This window comes from Hippoglossus stenolepis, chromosome 14, assembly GCF_022539355.2.
Source record: "Hippoglossus stenolepis isolate QCI-W04-F060 chromosome 14, HSTE1.2, whole genome shotgun sequence".
Taxonomy (NCBI): domain Eukaryota; kingdom Metazoa; phylum Chordata; class Actinopteri; order Pleuronectiformes; family Pleuronectidae; genus Hippoglossus; species Hippoglossus stenolepis.
Window position 1 is genome coordinate 2,353,329 of NC_061496.1, and position 17,799 is coordinate 2,371,127.

General features: G+C 45.8%; 3 protein-coding genes across 4 annotated transcripts; 1 reads left to right on the plus strand and 2 right to left on the minus strand.

Annotated features, from left to right (window-relative positions):
- Positions 1 to 435: 435 nt before the first annotated feature.
- Positions 436 to 10,471, minus strand: naprt (nicotinate phosphoribosyltransferase). 2 transcript variants are annotated; one of them, XM_035177628.2, is made up of 13 exons: positions 10,083 to 10,471; positions 9,123 to 9,250; positions 8,955 to 9,037; positions 7,956 to 8,086; positions 4,358 to 4,473; positions 4,007 to 4,203; positions 3,730 to 3,867; positions 3,536 to 3,620; positions 3,369 to 3,449; positions 2,943 to 3,045; positions 2,577 to 2,734; positions 1,553 to 1,660; positions 436 to 1,474 (listed from the first exon to the last, which is right to left on the minus strand). In XM_035177628.2, exons 1-13 carry the CDS (start codon positions 10,333 to 10,335, stop codon positions 1,388 to 1,390), a joined length of 1,668 nt encoding a protein of 555 aa, XP_035033519.1. In that variant the 5' UTR covers positions 10,336 to 10,471; the 3' UTR covers positions 436 to 1,387. The 2 variants fall into 2 exon arrangements, with proteins under 2 accessions (XP_035033519.1, XP_035033518.1); XM_035177627.2 differs by having other exon boundaries at positions 3,730 to 3,870; positions 10,083 to 10,469.
- A 645-nt stretch (positions 10,472 to 11,116) lies between these two features.
- c14h8orf82 (chromosome 14 C8orf82 homolog) lies at positions 11,117 to 13,112 on the minus strand. Its single transcript, XM_035177629.2, has 3 exons — positions 12,827 to 13,112; positions 12,702 to 12,750; positions 11,117 to 12,039 (listed from the first exon to the last, which is right to left on the minus strand). Exons 1-3 carry the CDS (start codon positions 12,989 to 12,991, stop codon positions 11,543 to 11,545), a joined length of 711 nt encoding a protein of 236 aa, XP_035033520.1. The 5' UTR covers positions 12,992 to 13,112; the 3' UTR covers positions 11,117 to 11,542.
- Positions 13,113 to 13,719: 607 nt separating this feature from the next.
- si:ch211-191a24.4 (uncharacterized protein LOC100150331 homolog) lies at positions 13,720 to 17,493 on the plus strand. Its single transcript, XM_035175763.2, has 5 exons — positions 13,720 to 13,850; positions 13,943 to 14,046; positions 14,802 to 14,932; positions 15,474 to 15,592; positions 16,094 to 17,493. Exons 3-5 carry the CDS (start codon positions 14,850 to 14,852, stop codon positions 16,729 to 16,731), a joined length of 840 nt encoding a protein of 279 aa, XP_035031654.2. The 5' UTR covers positions 13,720 to 13,850; positions 13,943 to 14,046; positions 14,802 to 14,849; the 3' UTR covers positions 16,732 to 17,493.
- The last annotated feature ends 306 nt before the right edge of the window (positions 17,494 to 17,799 follow it).

Genomic DNA, 17,799 nt, shown 5'->3' on the forward strand with positions numbered 1-17,799 from the left:
TCACATCCGTCCTTCAGGTTTCCTCTGCTCAGTAGTTCCTGTGTAATCCTTCTGACAAACAAATGGGTGGAAACATGGCAGAGGTAAATAAAAAGTATCAGTCAGTCAATAAAGTGGAAGTTTACTTTAATTCTAATTCCTTGTTTCATTAAAAACCAAAAGATGTTGAGTTATTCTGCTTCCAAACAAAATGACGTGACAGATTTAAGAGGGAACACGTGTGGACAGCGTTGTCCGGCGCCCTGAGACGAGACAGCGGTGGACGATACCTCGGCCCCTCCATGTCTAACCAGCTCCACATGTCTCACTGGGCGTATCAGCGTTCCTGCTGCCACTGGTCAGGACGCAGCCAATCAGAATTCAAGGGAACACTTCTCACATATCCTGCAGCCGGAAGGCAGGAGGGGGGGCGGTTGGGGGTGGAAAACAAAACAATAAGGTCGACAATTATTTATTATAAACCTGAAGACATTTATATTATTTAGTCAATCAGCTGACACGTGCTGAAAGTTTGAATGTTACCGTCGACTGGAGGAAAGAAAGTAAATATGAAATATCTTTGTAAATGAAATAACTTTTAAGAGCCTGTGACATAACAGAGAGAGAGAGAGAGAGAGAGAGAGAGAGAGAGAGAGAGAGAGAGAGACTCCTCAGTTAATCATTGAACTCTCCTGAACCTTCAGGTCCAAACTAAGTCAAACACAAACAGGACGAGAGCAAATCTCTCTCTCTCTCACACACACACACACACACACACACACACACACACACAGAGGCTTGTGAATCAACTGCTGACAAAACAATACATTCTTTGTTATTATGGCAGATTTGAAACGACTCTGTTGGCATGAAATAAAATCCTGGAGAAAGTTTTTTTTGTTGCCGTTTTCGTTACAGTCGGCCAAAGTCAAAGTCCTGAGGATTTTCCTATTCTGAGGAGACGTGTTTACTGAACTCAACCTGCTGCTGACGGCACGAAAACAAACTGATCGGATAAACCAGCCGGAAGCAACATCATCATTATCACTACCATCTGACATCAGAGGCTTCACCGGAGAGAAGAGGGTCCCAGCGTCTCGTTATCAGAGTTTCTGCCGGGTCTTAAATATCACGTACGAGATGTTAAATACTTTTAGGTCTTAATTATGTCCAAGTTAATTTAACGCCACTGATGATCTAGTGGAGATTGTGACTTTTGTTTCCATTGAAACCACAGTTTGCACAGTTCTGCCTCTTCAATTTAACATGCGTCAGATTTAAAGGACACGGGCGACAACACGTTCGGGATTTAATATATTTGCAGAGATCTGTTGTGTTTTGACAAATGTTTGCACTCTGAGGATTTTAAAATCATAGGAAAAGACAATAAGAACTGAAGGCGTCGTCTCTAGTTGGCTAAGAGGAAGTTGCTGTCGTTGGAGCTGCCTCTTCGGATCTCTGTCACCAGGTTGTGCAGTTTCTCTGACAGCGCCACCTGGTGGGGAGAGAACAGTGTGTGAGGTGTGTTGGGTATTTGTTTTGTGCGTCCGGTGCAGATGTGAGTGTCGCTCACTGTGTAAGAGTCCGGCTCCTGCAGCCTCTTGTGCCGGGGGTGCAGAGTCTGGAGGGAGCTGTGGACCTTTGCTCTAGTTTCTGCAGCGCTGCACGGAGGGTGTGTAACCTGGGAAATGTTGGAGACACATTAAACACACAACTCCTCCGTGGTGAAGTCTGACAAGTCATATTAGAATACTGTCTTTCATTGTACCTTTCAGTTCTTTCCAAAAAAATACTAGAATCTGTAGGCAGATTTCTGTTTTTATTAAGTATAATACATGTTTTACTCATTTACTGTTACTTACAATGTGGTGCAGATTGAAAACTATTACATTTTTGTGTGCATTTTTTAATATTAACGTCGTACTGTACACGTCTCCTCATTTTCTGCTTAATGGTTAAACTTGTCATTAGGGTTTGATAGCAACTCAAAAATCTGTATCGGTTTTGTTGTAACGTCCAACTGAGGTTTGTGTTTACTCATCTCGTGTCATAACCGTAGGGGGAGGGGCTCACGTGCACTAACATGAACGTGCACTAACACGGCTTTCTGAAAGAACACACACACACACAACACACACACACACACACACAACACACACAACACACACACACACACACACACACACACAACACACACACACACACACACACACACACACACACACACACACCTCGGCTCAGGATCCCATTTACAATCTGCCATTCTAGTATTTTATTTTCTAACTATTTTATTGTGTGAGTGATCATCTTGTGCATCAGGGATCTGTGCACGGTGCTCGAAGGAAACAGAAACGGTCCAAAGAACCTTGTCAGGTTCCCCTGAGCCGCAAACATCTGCTGTTTCCACGGTTACTGGCTGAGATGTAAACCAACATGAAGCAGCAGAAATTCAGTGAGAACACACGTCCTCCCCCCCCCCCACAGGGAAAGATTCTCCCATAGGAGGATCCAAGATTAACAGAACAGATGTGTCAGCAAAACCAAAACAACAAGCATCGGACAATATCAGCTGGTTAATGTGCAATCAAATGTCTCACCTGTCCTCTGGTGAACGCCTCCTGACGCAGACAGGTGACCTGAGCTGGAGTGATGGAGACGGAGGAGTCATCACTCCCCAGAGGGAAACAGCTCAGAGGGACTCCTGCCTCGGGGGGGGACTCCACCTCCAGACACACCAGGTCGAGAAAGGGATGACCTGCAGAGGAGGAAGAGAACCTGTCATACTCACTGCTGCCCCGTGTGGCTGCAACGCCCCCCCCCAGGATATTTTGGCATAATATCTCGTTAAAGAGAGGAAGTGGAGACACGTCATCCATCTTAATTTACAGTCTATGGTATGCACAGTGCAGTAGATGATAAATCATGGGAAACAGGGAAGTGAGGCGAGTGGGACAGACTCTCACCCTCAGTGTCTACCAGGCGGTAAACAGATTTGGTCCCAGGGACAGTGCTCTTCTCTGGGTCTTCACTGATCTTCATCCTGGGTCGTCCCCTGACCTCCACCAGCTGTAACACACAGAGAAACAAGACCACACACACGTGAACACCACAACACAACTGAGTTCACTGAGGTTAAATAGAGCAGAACGCCTTTAATGTCTTTGCACATTTCCAGTTAACACCTGGATCAGTAGAGTCTTAAAAACAAGGACATTAACATAAAGGCAGGAAAAAATATATTAAACATTCATGTTTACGGAAACATTCAGGATCTGTGAAGTAGTTTTTGCGTAATCCGAACAGACATGGCCTCCTTGATTTGATATTTGATTGATTGATTGATTGATTTGATCACTGGCACGTTTGCAGAGGTGAATAAACGAAGTGACCTTGTACACGCAGCCGAGCGAGGGTTGTTTGGTGCAGGTGACGAGATGAGTCCCGACACCGACCACGTCGATCTCGTTCTCCTGAAACAAGCACATCCCGACAGTCAGGGACAAAGACGGAGTCCAGAAAACATCAGAGACAATAGAAAGCAGCATCTGTTCCTCACCTTCTCGTTGAGTTCGATCATACTTTGCTCTGAGATGTTATTGGTCCCGACGATGACCAGCGAATCAAAAGCAGCGATGGAGAAACTGTGGAGACGAAGCAAACTTAAACCCTGTACACGAGTACGTCTGGAGGAGTAAACATATATACACAAACACATACTGATGCACATGTGCGTCATGGCCCCTCACTCACTGCTCGCTGCAGAGTCTGAAGACACGACGCACGTCCACCGACTGCCTGCAGAGGTCGCCGCTGTCCAGACGAACTCCCACAGGCTTGTAGCCCAGTTCACACAGCACCAAGGCCACGGCACAGAAGTTCAACAGGCCGCTACTGAAACCACACACACGCACAGAACCATTCTGAGGTAGTTCTTAAATAATAAGTTACAAAAACAAATATTTACTGTCGATTATATAAGAAATAAAAAGATGAATTGATTAAATAAAGTCCCACTGTGGTGAATTACCAGCCCACGCTGTAGCTGTCAATCACAGGCAGGAAGTTCTGAGGGTAGGCGATGGCGTAGGACAGAAACGCGGCCAACTCGCCCTCTCTGATCTTCCCCGGCACTGCCGCGAGAAGCTCGCACACACGGGTCAACGAGCCCTTGGTCAGAGAGATGACGTCCACCGGGTCAGGATCCCCGCTCGCCGCCGCCAGGGTCTGAATCAGGAAGAAGAACAAGACTTCTTTAGTTAAGTGGAATCGCCCCCTGGTGGTCATTACAGACAATACAGGTTCCAGGCATTGGCTTTACGTTCGGTATCCAGAGTCTTCGTCCATTTTCATAAACAGTCTAAGGATCAAACACACTCACCTGTGGCCACACCTCCTCCAGGGAGGTGAAGGAGGTGACGTAGGAGTGAGCCATGGTCCCTGCGACGGGGATCCCGTACAGGAAACCAGCCTGAACGTTACTGGTGAGATCAAACCCTGGAAACAGCACAAGCACAAGAATAAAGAAAATAAAAACATTGTGCACGTCGCTCTTCTGTTTTATTGTTACATATTGTCTGGTTATCTGAATTTCTTTTGTAAATCTGCAACCTTCGTCCTCTGATCTCTAATATCTTCTCCCATCATCGGAGACACACTCTCACTCATCTGTCTCATTGGTTCTTTAAAGTCTAAAGCAGGGATGCCAGGGTTACGGCCCGCGGGCCGGACCCGGCCCGACTTTACGTCACATCCGGCCCGCGGGTGATAAGGGGAGAATATATTTTTTTATTTTATTTTTTAAAAATTTTTGTTGGAATCCGTCAGTTGGTCTGTTGCTACCGCTTCCGGTAGTGCTGATCGAGAGGTCGTTATCAAAAAAGAGGAAGGCCGACACTGAAGGTCGCATCTTTCAGGATAGATGGAAAGAAAAGTATTTCTTTTGGGAAGTAGGAGGCAAACCCGTGTGTCCTATTTGTTCTCAACAAGTGGCTGTAGCAAAGGAGTACAACATCAAACGACACTACGAGACCCACGCCGAGAAATACGGCGAGTACACAGGGCAACTTCGGACTCAAAAGCTAAACGAGCTAGCATCATCGCTACAGAAACAGCAAGCCGTATTCTCCAAATGTCGAGATACACACGAAGGTTCGTTTTATTTTTATACATATTGTAACGAACTGATAGTTGAGTTATGTTCTGTTTGACTGCTATGTGGTTGTTATGACTTATGTTCAGCTAAGTACACTGTGTTGAATAAGTACTGAGATGTCCTGAGGGTCAGTGAACAGGTCGGGGTGGGACATGTGACAGTTCTTGACCAATGGCTGTGGGGTTGTGTGGGATGACAGGCTCTCATTGGCTGGTTTGTTGGCGGGTCAGGGGTGAATGAGGAAGTGGAGGGAGAAGACGAGTGTTGATGTTAGGAGTGAAGAGATAGGAATAAGAAGTGGAACTTTAATAAAGTTACAAATATAAGAAGAAGTTCCGTGTCGTCTGGGAAGCGGGGACGTTACAATATCTTCTTCAACTCTTAGTTCTTTTTTACTGCACCGTTTCTGAAAGAGGAGTGTCTCAATTTCGTTATACCTATAATGACAATACATTTCATTTCATTTCAAGGGGCAGTGAAGGCAAGCTACATCATCGCTTGGGAAATTGCTAAGGCATCCAAGCCTTTCTCAGAGGGTGCATTTGTCAAGACCTGCATGCTGAAGGCAGCCGAGCTAGTGTGTCCTGACAAGCGACAAGCTTTAGCTAACAGAAGCTTATCGAGGCCTACAGTGACGGAGAGAGTTGAAGAACTTTCTGCTGATTTGAAGAGTCAACTAAAAGACAAGGTTAAGTCCTTCATCGCATTCTCTATTGCTCTCGACGAGAGCACTGACGTGACTGATGTAGCCCAATTAGCGATATTTATTCGCGGAGTGGATGCTTCCCTGGATGTCACTGAGGAGTTTGTGTCAGTCGTGCCAATGACAGACACCACCACAGCTAACGACTTGTTTGTTAGCCTTGTCGGGGCCCTGGACAAACTGGAGGTGGACTGGAGTCGCGCTGTCAGTGTGGCTACCGACGGTGCACCTTCTATGATAGGAAGAAAGGCAGGAGTAGTTGTGAAGTTGAGAGAAAAGGTAAATTCGGCTAATCCAGAGCAAGTATTCTGGAACTTTCACTGTACACTGCACCAAGAGGCTTTGTGCTGCAAGAGTCTGAAAATGGACCATGTCATGCGTGTTGTTATTGACATGGTCCATCAGAGCCAGAGGACTTAACCATCGGCAATTCAACGCTTTTTTTATTGGAAAACGACATTCATCATGGCCATGATCACACCGATGTGCGTTGGTTGAGCCGAGGCGCAGTGCTCAGACATTTCTACAAATTACGCACAGAGATAGCCGAGTTCATGCAGGGTAAAGGGACGCCTGTGGTGGAATTGGACGACCCAGAATGGACCAGGGATCTTGCCTTTTTAGTGGACATTACGGAACACCTAAATGTGTTGAATCTTACTATGCAGGGCCGCAACAAACTCGTCACAGAGTATTATGATAGTGTTCGTGCTTTTCAAAGTAAAGTGGCGTTATGGAAGACGCAGCTCTCCAAGCGCAATGCAGCCCACTTCCCCTGTCTAAAATCTCAGCCTGTCAATCATCAGAGTATGGACAAGTACGCAAACTTGCTTTCCGGACTCAGGCATGAGTTTGACAATCGATTCACGGTTTTTAACTGAACTGGAAAAGGACTTTGCGCTTTTTCGCTCTCCATTCACCATTGACGCTTCCGAGGTCCCAGAGGCGATCCAAATGGAACTGATAGAACCGCAGTGTTGCGCACCGGTGAAGGATAACTACGCATCTGTTGCAATCGAATCATTCTATCAATCCTTGCCACCACAGTGCTCACGGCCTTTGCAGGTAAAATACTTTGTATGTTTGGGACAACATATTTATGTGAGCAGGCCTTTTCCGTGATGAATATTAATAAATCGAAAGTGCGCAATCGCCTGACGCGCGGACATCTGAATGATGTTATGAAAACAGCCACTGCCCAGAAACTGTCCCCCGATATGGACAAGCTGGTGAAAGTTAAAAGGTGTCTGGCTTCGACAAGTAGCTGAAGTAGGCTGGTCTCCCCATTTATCATAATCCAGTGTGATATGGGTGGGAGGGAACAAAAGGGGTTGGGGTTGACTGATAGCCAGGCTAGTGCCATATAGGCATATGGATGTGTGGAAATATGGGTTGGGGTTGACTGGCAAAGTTAATGTGCCTCATCTGTTGTTGAGCCAACTTAATGTTTTTAGATAGCTCATATTTGGCTATTTTTTCAAGAACCTTTTTGTTTTACTAATTCCTACTGGATATTCAATCACATGGCCTATTGTTGGACTACTTTATTCTGGCGCTTACTTTCTGTGACTCGTTTAGGCCTACTTGGCCTGGCCTTCTTTTAATTGGCCTAATTATGCATTGACGTGTTTTCATGTGCAAGCCTTCAATAAATATAATAAAAGTAATTAACAGTTTACACTTGTGTTATTTATAGGAAATGTGTTTTGTTGGCACCTAGTCTATTTTGTTGCATTTCTAATTTATAAATGTAGGCTACTTGCATGGATAGGGAAATGTTACGTTTTTAGAGGGTAACTGTCTCCTGTAATTGTAGGCCTCATTGTGAGGCTATTTTGGTGCCAATGCAATTTCTTATTGATGTGTAGGCCTTCATGAATAATTTCAAATAGCCTACCTATCCATGTGTTGAGTCAGTGTTTGGCCTTTTCAGTCCGAAAGTGTAATCCGGCCCCCTGAGGTCTCAAAAAGATCTGGCCCCCTGTCCAATTTCACCCTGGCATCCCTGGTCTAAAGGTTCTTGGTGTGGATCCAGGTCCTCGTGTCTTCATGTGTGATTAGTTACAACAATCTTCTTTTAATAACTGACTGAACACGTTGGACCGGTTGTGCAACTTTCACCTCCGATGTAGGAGTATCGCGAGGCGGTGAGGCCTCCGTCGGGCCCCTGAGCTCGTCGGAGGCCCATCTCCAGCAGCTTCCTCTTGGGGCCGGCGGCCAGGCGGAACCGGGCGGCGTTACTACAAACCAGGCTGACAACAGAGGAGAAGAACAAGTGGTTTAATAAGTTCTCACACAGAGTTAAACAACAGACGAGTCCGAGTGACTGATGATTGACACAGACCTGTAATCAGCAGAGAATTAAAATAAAGGATAAGGTTAATAAAGGGTGTCCTCTTGTAATGTTTACGCACTGGAGACATCTAGTGGCAGGAGGCAGAATGTGTTTGGGTCGGTCCGTCCCAGCCTTGTGAACACGATATCTCAAGAAAGCCTCAAGGGAATTTCTCTAAATTTAGCTCAAACGTTCAGTGAGACTCAAACATGAACAGATTAGATGTTGTGGGTCTAAGGTCGAAGGTCAAGTTCCTTGTGGCCTCTTGAACATGATATCTCCTCTCTGCCTTCAGGGACTCAAAGGTCACAGTGACTTCATGTTAGTGTGATATAATCTGTCAGGAAAAACTGGAGGGACTGAAACTGCTCTGATTGGACGAGGTATTAAACAACAGGGCGGCGATTCTAGTTTCTCTAACATTTGGTTAATTCATTTTATTTTTGTGAATTGTATATATGGTCTGAGAAAATGTTTGTTGCAGAATGACAGTAAAACACATACCACATATGTGCATCTACTTTTCCAATAATCAACTAAATTGACGCTTGAGAACATGTTAATACTAAGTGAAATATTTTGTGTAGAATATTTAATTCCTGATGTGTTGTGTGTTTATATTTGGTTATTTTTTAATATATTGACTTGGTGATTGGTGACGTTTGAAAAACAGAATAACCAGCTTTGAAATATTTGTTCAGTTTATCAGTTAGTTGACCAGAGGATAATCCATTAAATAAAGTTGTTGTGTGTGTGTGTGTGTGTGTGTGTGTGTGTGTCCGTACCTGGCGTAGTTAACCAGACACAGTAAACTGGTCTCCAGCAGTTGAACCACAGCCAGTGGACCTGCCACCTCCATCAGAGGAACCTGCAGATGTTTCAGACGAGCAGCACAAGTTAGAAACTCTGCCCCCCACCACCCCTCACTTCCATCCTGACCCCCCGCAGCTCACCCTGGCAAACACCACGGTGCCCTCTGGGACGGAGCGGAGCGTGACGCCCGAGCAGTCCAGGCCCCGCAGGAACTCGAAGAAGGCGGGGTCGGTGCCCGGGGGCAGGACCGAGCGCAGGAACTCCACATCTGGATCCATCAAAGTGACAGAGTTAACACAGCAGCTGGATCCACGACAGATCATCCTTCATCCTAAAACTCACCACACATGTGCTCTTACACAAGAACATGTGACCTTCATGTGTTCTCTCTCTCTCTCTCTCTCACATGACCCCCCACCCCCCACACACACACTTACAATAGTGGAGGTAAATCTAATAGCTCTTTCTGAACAGTTAATCTGATCCAGCAGCTGCTTCCACACCTCAGTGCTGTGACTGGGATGAAGGTCACACTGAACACGACCCAGCAGAGCTGGACCACAGAGGAACACTGCCTGAAGTACAACACACCTCACATTCAATCATCGTCATAGCGCCACCTATTGGACACTGGACATTGAATGATTTATACTCAGATATCGTTTTAAATTCCACTTTTCATGTTTCATGTTTTGTTTCTTCTGTGGAACGTGTTCGTGGATCAGAGAAACACTGAGTCACGTTCTGATCCTCACGCACAGTTTATTACCATGTGGTAAAGTTCAGCTCGAACTTCACCCGAAGGAAAACACACGCATCGGTTTCACGCGTTCTGCCTCAAAGGCTCATGGGGGCGCGCGCGCGTGCGTGTGTGTGTGTGTACAGTCCCCCCCACTCCTCCTCGCCTCCTGACTAAGTTCTGTAGAGAAAGTACTTCCTCTAAAGTAGAAGTACTTCAGAGGACCAGAGAACCCGTGACGCGCCGAGCAGCCTCAGTAAGAACACCCGGTGGACGTCCCCCTTCTGTCCCTCTTGTTGTCCCCTTCTGTCCCTCTTGTCCCCCTTCTGTCCCCCTTCTGTTCAGTCCCCGTGTGTCTCACCTCGCTCCGTGAAGTGGAAGCTGCGCAGGAACAGCTGACAGTCGTGCAGCCCCGCGAACACGGAGAAGCCGCCGCCGAACGGGTTGTCCCTGAAGAAGAGCTCGAACACCGCGGGCTCCCGGTGCCGCCCGGTCCGCCAGTACGCGTAGGCCATGGTGAACTGGTACAGGTCGGTGAGCAGCGGGGGCACGCGCTCCCGCACGGAGAGCTCCACGCGCCCGCATGTGTCTGTGGACACCGCTGCCATGTTCATCCAGGACCCGGCTCCTGGTTCACTGAGGCGGGGACGTCTGGGAGTTTGAGTCCTTCGCAGCCAGGACTCCTTCACCCGCTGGCACACGCACACGCACGCACACACTAAAACATACGAACTCACGCTGACACACCCACACACCCACACACACACTGACACTCTTACACAAACCGAAACACACGCTGACAAACACTGACACACACACTAACAAACACTGACACACACCACAGGGCTTAGAGGTGTGTTTCCAAACTGCTGCAGTTTCTTGACAGTTAATAAAAAAGTAAATATGACTTTAAATAACTAAATATTATATTTGATCCTCATTTACTAAACTTTTCTGACAATTAAAACAGAAATGACACTAAGTACCCTGAGTACAGATACATGAAACATGTACTTTGGTACAGTAACAAAGTAAAAGTACTTGTTTCCCACCACTGCCTGTAGTCTACATGTCATTTAATAAAACTATAAGAACACTGGCAACAAATGAGAATGAATAAATCCTCCGTACACACACTGCCGGCTCTGAACTTGTTGATATAAGGTTGAGTTACTTCGCTGTAGTTTAAACAACACAAATCCTCTTAATTATTGAGTCATTTCCACGTGAAAAGTGACTTTAAACCTACAAGACGAAAGTTTAAAGCTGCATGAAAAGGAAGAAAGGAAAAGACAAGTACCCTACAAGTCCTGTATTTGCATATATGACAGGAAACAGCATGAAGAGCTGCGGTACAATTCCACCTGTTGTGACATAAAAGAAGAAAACAAGATGCTCAGTTTATTATTTATTCAACATAGGATTTATCTTCACTTGTATATTTACCTTCATCCTGTTTTCATCCCTGTCAAAGATTACATGAAAACAAGTGAACAACTCTCGGTGGAAGTTTGTGGTTTGAGTGCGTATCAAGGTTTGTTTTCACTTTCTTTAGCATTGTGAGATGAGGAGGACGTTTTTCACCATTTTCCCAGGAGATGATTGATGGATCTTGATGAAAAATCTAGTTCAAAATGTTTCTAACCTTCGATTTAACCAATGAAATCTGCTTCATATTCTGTGAATGGTCAGTGAAGGTCAGGAGGACACGTCAGTCGAAGCTTCTCAGTCACAACCTCCCTGAGACCGTGTGGGACACTCAGGTCCTGATGCTGCATGTGGACGAACAGGAGAATGTTTCTCTAAGTACGTGTTTTCCTTTTATCCCGGTTCTCCCTGCTGCCCGCTGCCCTCCTCTGCCGAGGGGAAGCATCCTGCGAGCTCATTGGTCAGCGTGTGTTTCTGTCCTCCCTGGACAAAGTGTGTGGGCTGTTCTGATTGGCTCTGCTCTGAGGGATACACAAAGAACGGGCTGAGCTCGATGGCCAGAGCCGACCGCACCAGGCCGACGCCGCCCCAGCGCTCGGAGCAGGGGTGATACACCCGTCCGCTGAGGGGGTGCATGTACAGAGCCTCAGGGCGGAACGGGACGGCCAGCTTCTCCTCGCCGCCGCAGTACGACAGCAGCTCCTGGTCTCCCATCAGCCCCTGCTGCCCAGCGGGAGTCTGCATCAGGTGGGTGAAGACCACAGGTCGGTCATCGCAGCGCAGGAAGTTCCTCTCCCTCCCGCACAGCGACAGGAAGGGGAAGTCCTCCTCGTACCGCCCGCTCTGATTGGAACGCAGGCGACTGAAGAAGAAGACCAGGAATTTTGTATCTGATGGAAACAGAGTTTTTAAAAGACGGAGACATAAAACATCTCACAGTGGAATTAGGACTCAGGTCCATGAAACACTTTCACCGCTGAAATCAGGTAAAATACTTAAACTCCAGGAATTAACCGTTTAAATTCATGAGGATGTGTCAGGTTCAAATCCCAGAATTTCTTTGTTTCTCTGGTGCCTTCACATGGAAACTGAGCCTGAACCCCACATGATGTTTTCTCTGTATTTACACTGTGTGGTTGTATTTTGCATTAGTTGTTCTATAGGACAGAGAATAAACTGTAAGTAAAGATGGTCGACGTGTTTCCACTTCCTCCCAATGTACAGAAATGAAGCCAAAATATCACAAACACGAACGCTGCCACCTAGTGTCCAACACGTCACCTGCAGCCGATACTGATGTTAGGGACTTAATAAGATTTTCTATAACAACATTAAGGAATAAACTGTTTCTGAGACATTAAGGAGTAAAAATTACTATTATACTGATATGAGGGAGTAAAAATGTCTGATACTGAAATTAATGGGTAGAATATTTCTGATTCTGATATTAGGGAGTACAAATATTCAGATATATAGTAAAGAAATGTGATAAAGACATTTGTGACTATAAATAAAGAAAATACTTTTATTGTTGAGTGTTTTCATTTTTTACCTTTGAAGCAGGTGACAAAGTTCTTCACTTTAGTGTCATCGAGGAACAGCTGCAAACAAACGGTATAATTAATATCATTAATATTGTTATTATTACTATCTGTAGTACTGCGTGTACCCGCCCACCTGTCCGTGGTGGTCGATGTAGTAGAAGTACTCTCTGATCCGTGGCTCCGGGCTCTGGCCCTGGATGAACCCCGCGGGGCCTCTGGAGGTCGTGTAGCCGGCGGACAGGCTCCGCAGGCCGGTCACAGCTCTGCAGCCGAGCGCCGCGGTCCGGAGGAGAAACATGATTTTAATTGAACATCGAGAAGCGACAGAAACAAACTGAAGTTTCCTTCATGTTGTTGTTTAACAGCTGATTCCACCCGGAAGTGGTTCACCGGCACATCACCACTTCCTGACTGTCGCCCCCTGCTGGACACTCCGGGACAGGCTGCTGTTTATGTGGCACTATTATAATTTGATTATAATTATAATTATTAACATCTTTTACTGTATCAGAGCCTAATACAATATAAGTTTAATTAACCTTTTCCTTTAAAGGTCTAATAATCTAAAAGCTACAATATTACAATGATATTATGAGACTAAAGAAATAATCTAATGAGAAAAAAAAAGGAAAGTAAAGTTGTAAAATTACCAGAGTAAAAACCTTACTATCTAAAACTAAACTAAACTCAAATTACGACTTTATTCTGGTCATATTGTGACTTTATTCTCGTAAACATGATTCTTTTCTTTTAACATTACAACTTAGTTCTTGTAAATATCCTATTTTTTTAACTTGTAATATTGTGACTTGATTCTTGTAAATACAGGAGTTTATAGAGGTAAATACACAATTTTATATTTGTAATAACTAGATGTTATTCTCCGTAATGCAGGATATTTAACTTTTAATATTGTGACGTTATTCTCGTAAATATATGATAATTTTCCTGTAATATTACGACTTTTTTCTAATAAAATTACGACTTTATTCTTATATATTTAGACTTTATTCTGGAGAGGTTAGACAAACCAACCAGGAAGTGAAGGCGGATCGCTGCCTCATCACGTGTGTCTGTGTTTTCACAGTGAAGAAGCTGCAGAGTCACAACTTTCTACGTTTAGATATAAACTCATTAATATTGTGGAAGAACAACAGGTGATAAAACAACCACAGACTGTATGTGAAGTGTCTGTAGCTCACCTGTCTGTCACCTGTCCGTCACGTGGCCGCTTCACTTCCGCCTGCAGGTGTATGGGCGTGGTCTTCTCCACCTGGACTCTGGTCGCTGAGGATCCTCTGATCGATTAATGGCGGAATAATCGGATTTCACGCTTCGTTCAGTGACTTCACGGTGAGTCGGTTCACGTGTTAAGTGTCTGTACGAAGTTTCTATTTGGTTAAATCACCTGAAACCGGTTTGTTCGGGTTCAGTTCGGTTGTTGTGGAGATTCTCAGCTGCTCCTCACCTGACTTACAGGAAGTGAAACATAATCATTTTCAAATAGAATAATGTCGAGTTGTTTGTTTCCATCGTGAATCTTCATATGTTCATAAACATAGTTGATAAACTAATAAACTGTCAGAGGCCTGTACGTGTGTGCGTCCTGACGTCATCGTGTGTGAAACCAGGGGCGATATTATCGATACCAACGATACTTAGTTTAAAACCTTGAAAGGGAAATTAGATTATTTCACATTACAGCTACACAATGACACAGAAGCGTTTTGTGTTAACTGGAGAAAAACAAATCTGTTTATCTGAATTATAAACTTAATTATAATCGTTAATTGAAAAACTCAATTTTGCTCGTTTCTTTCTGAATTAAATACTTAAATTATCTCATTTATCCAGAGAAACAGCAGATTTGTATTCATTTATTTAAGAGAATTTTAAAAGAGAATTTTTTTATTAAAAAAGAATTCCTGAATCAAACAAAATAGTCGAGGATCTAACTTTCATGTCTGTTTAGTTCACACACACACGACTGACGCTGAGTCTGTCTTCTTAACACAGTTTTTGTTTCAATCAAAATCAACGTTCAAATAAAGTAAATGTCGATAAAAAGCCTTTATGGTTATGTTTTGTGTTTGTGGCTTCTCGTTCAGTGACCTGTGACGCTTGTGTCTGGACTGAACGTGTGGTTTCCGGTCAGCATGAGTCATCAGCCGCGGTCCAACCGGCCGAACCGGGACCGAAACGGGGATCACCGACATCACCGCGACTCCCACGACGACCGGTGAGCTCAGGGACCTGTGGCGTGTTTTGTATTTATATGAAATGTAACGTTGACTCCAGGATCTGACTCTAGTGATGCTGGAGAAAAACACAGTGGCAGCAAGGGAATTGTAGTCCTGGATACACTGGACTACAAGTGGATCGAGCCCAGAGACTGTGGCATCTCCAGCTCCTCCCACTTTCCACAAACAAAGCCATAATATCTCAGATATGAACTTTGCCCTCCACTTAGACCTGAGTCATCGAATAACTAATTAAAATCAAACTTTCCAGAAACATGAACACTTCAATAAACATCAACTGAAAATGACAGAGACCATCTTGGAGACGATTATATTTATTTGAGTTATTCTTTATTTTGTTTGTTTGGCAATCAAGACATTTTAACTTTATTTATCTTTATTTACAATCTTTTCCACACAACAGTAGTTTTTTAAAAATCAGTCAAAAACTAAAGATACAACAAACAAGGAAAAAGTTCCCACTTCTAACTTATATAAATAATATGTGATGATCAGTGATTATTTGTGTTTGTGCCTCAGGGCGTCCTCTCGACCCCCGTACCTCCCCAGGGAAGACGACGCCCCCCCCAAACATGTGCGGGAGGCTCCTCGAGTCGAGCGTCACGCCTCCAAGTGCACAAACATCTGCTCCAGGAGAGGTGAGTCAGGAGCAGCAATGCATTCTGGGTGGAATAAAACCCAAACCTGCTGCGTCAGACTGGTTTCACGGCAGCTCGTTTCCTCCTCCCACTGGAAACTGGAGCAACTGGTTTTCTGCTGCTTACAGAGAGTTTCATGAATCCTGATCAGTTTCACGTAAACAGTTGATCCTGTAGGAACAAGAAGTGAGTGCAGCACAGTGAGAGTTTCTAATGTAGGGGGCGCTCTCGAGGTGGCACGCAATTTATCGGGTCAATTTTCTTCATATTTTGGATAGAAGGTGTAGAAACAATAGGTTTAGTGACAGTTGTTCCCCTCCTCACCTGCTCCTCCCCCTCCTCACCTGCTCCTCCCCCTCCTCACCTGCTCCTCCCCCTCCTCACCTGTTCCTCCCCTCCTCCCCCTCCTCACCTGTTCCTCCCCTCCTCCCCTCCTCACCTGTTCCTCCCCCTCCTCCTCCCCCTCCTCACCTGCTCCTCCCTCCCTCACCTGTCCCCCAGGCATCGTGCTGATCTGCTCCGTGCTGACCAACGCTCTGGTGCTGATCTGTGTGATCGCCGCTCACATGGTGTCGTCAGGAATGTCCTCGGCCACCGCGATGGGCGGCTTCAACATCAACTCCAACTTCAACCTGCAGGGCACCGAGCTGCAGCAGGTTCGAGACCTGGACATGCAGTACAGCCAGATGAGGGCGCCGGGACTCTACGGGGGCATCCCCTTCTGCCTGACCTTCGGCGTGTGCTCGCTGCTGTTTGCCGTCGCCGGCAGCAAACCCCCCCACCTGATGTCGAGGAAGCTCCTGGTCGGAGCCCTGTTGTTTCAGGCGGTGGGTGCGGTGGGGTACGTGGTGGCTGTCGGCCTCTACCTGCACTTCATCATCGGGGTCAACTCCACGGACGTCTGCCAGAGGCGGGAGAGGCTGTACGCACGTAACGGCTACACCTGGATGAGCTGCGACGTGAACGGGGCGGACGCAGCCGTGGCGCTGTTCGGCCTCATCACCGCCATCCTGTACACGGTCGGCACGGTGCTCACCTTCCAGACCGTCCGAGGAGTGAGGCGCTACCTGCAGGAGCGAAAGCGGCGAGAGGCGGAGAGACCCAGGGGCCCGCTGAGGGCCGAAACCACTTCCGTGTGAGGGGGGCGGGGGGTCTGCAGCCTGTAAAGTAGAACAAACTCCCGACCAATCAGCTCACTGGAAAGATTAATTCTCATTTCTACAGATTCTCATCAGGGACAAAAGTGTTTATAATAATATTTGTATAGGTTTTACACCCAGGTCACAGTGGGTCGCTGTTTGTGTTTCCTCGCTCGTTTCTACCACAGACTGTAAACAAAGATGGACGACGCGTCTCCACTTCCTCCCGCTGCCCAGACATGGAGCCAAAACATCACGGATACGCCGCCATCTTGTGCCGATTGGGGGACGGGATCGTTTGTCAGTCCCAGCTGTCAATCATGACATTTCATGGGGTGCAAATATTATCTAATGGAACTAAAGCTGTTGTTTCTGCACTTTATATTACAAATACAAAGAAAATTGGATTAAAATCCTAAACTCGGCTGATGTCGGTGAAGAATATTCACTTGGAGAAACGGCGGCAGCCCTCAGCTCTCGGTGTTTCTCTGAGGTCAGGACGAATCGAGAGGTAACGAACAAGGAGCTGAGAAGAATAAAATGCCACTGTGAAATTCAGGGTCCAGTATAACAGTATAATTATGTCCAAGATGAAGACGTGTCCTCTGGGATCAAAAGGGACTGACACACTAATGAATGAGGATTATTAGCTGCCTATCATGTTCTTAATGTTTTTTATCTTTGTCAGAAGTTTGTCATATTGCTGTATGTTTTTATAAAGTTTTTATCCACTCCAATTAAACCTCCACTAATGTGACTCTATTCAACTCGACTGTTTGTGATGTCAGCCAGTAGGGGGCGGCAGACTCTGCCCTCCGGGCCCCCCCACAGGCTTCCTGCCAACGCTGCTGCACAATGAACCTCACGTACACAGCAGTGATGTAACCGCTGTTCACTTACTGACAAAAGAAATGAGTGAGGTAACGACCCGAGTCCTAAATTTACCGTTTCACTTCACGCTCACGAAGCAGCGACTGCGTCACAGGAACAAGGCGACGTCACAGGAGCTCGTTCTTCTGTTTGTGCAGCTCTCACTGTTTTAACACCAAAAAGGATGAATACACTTTA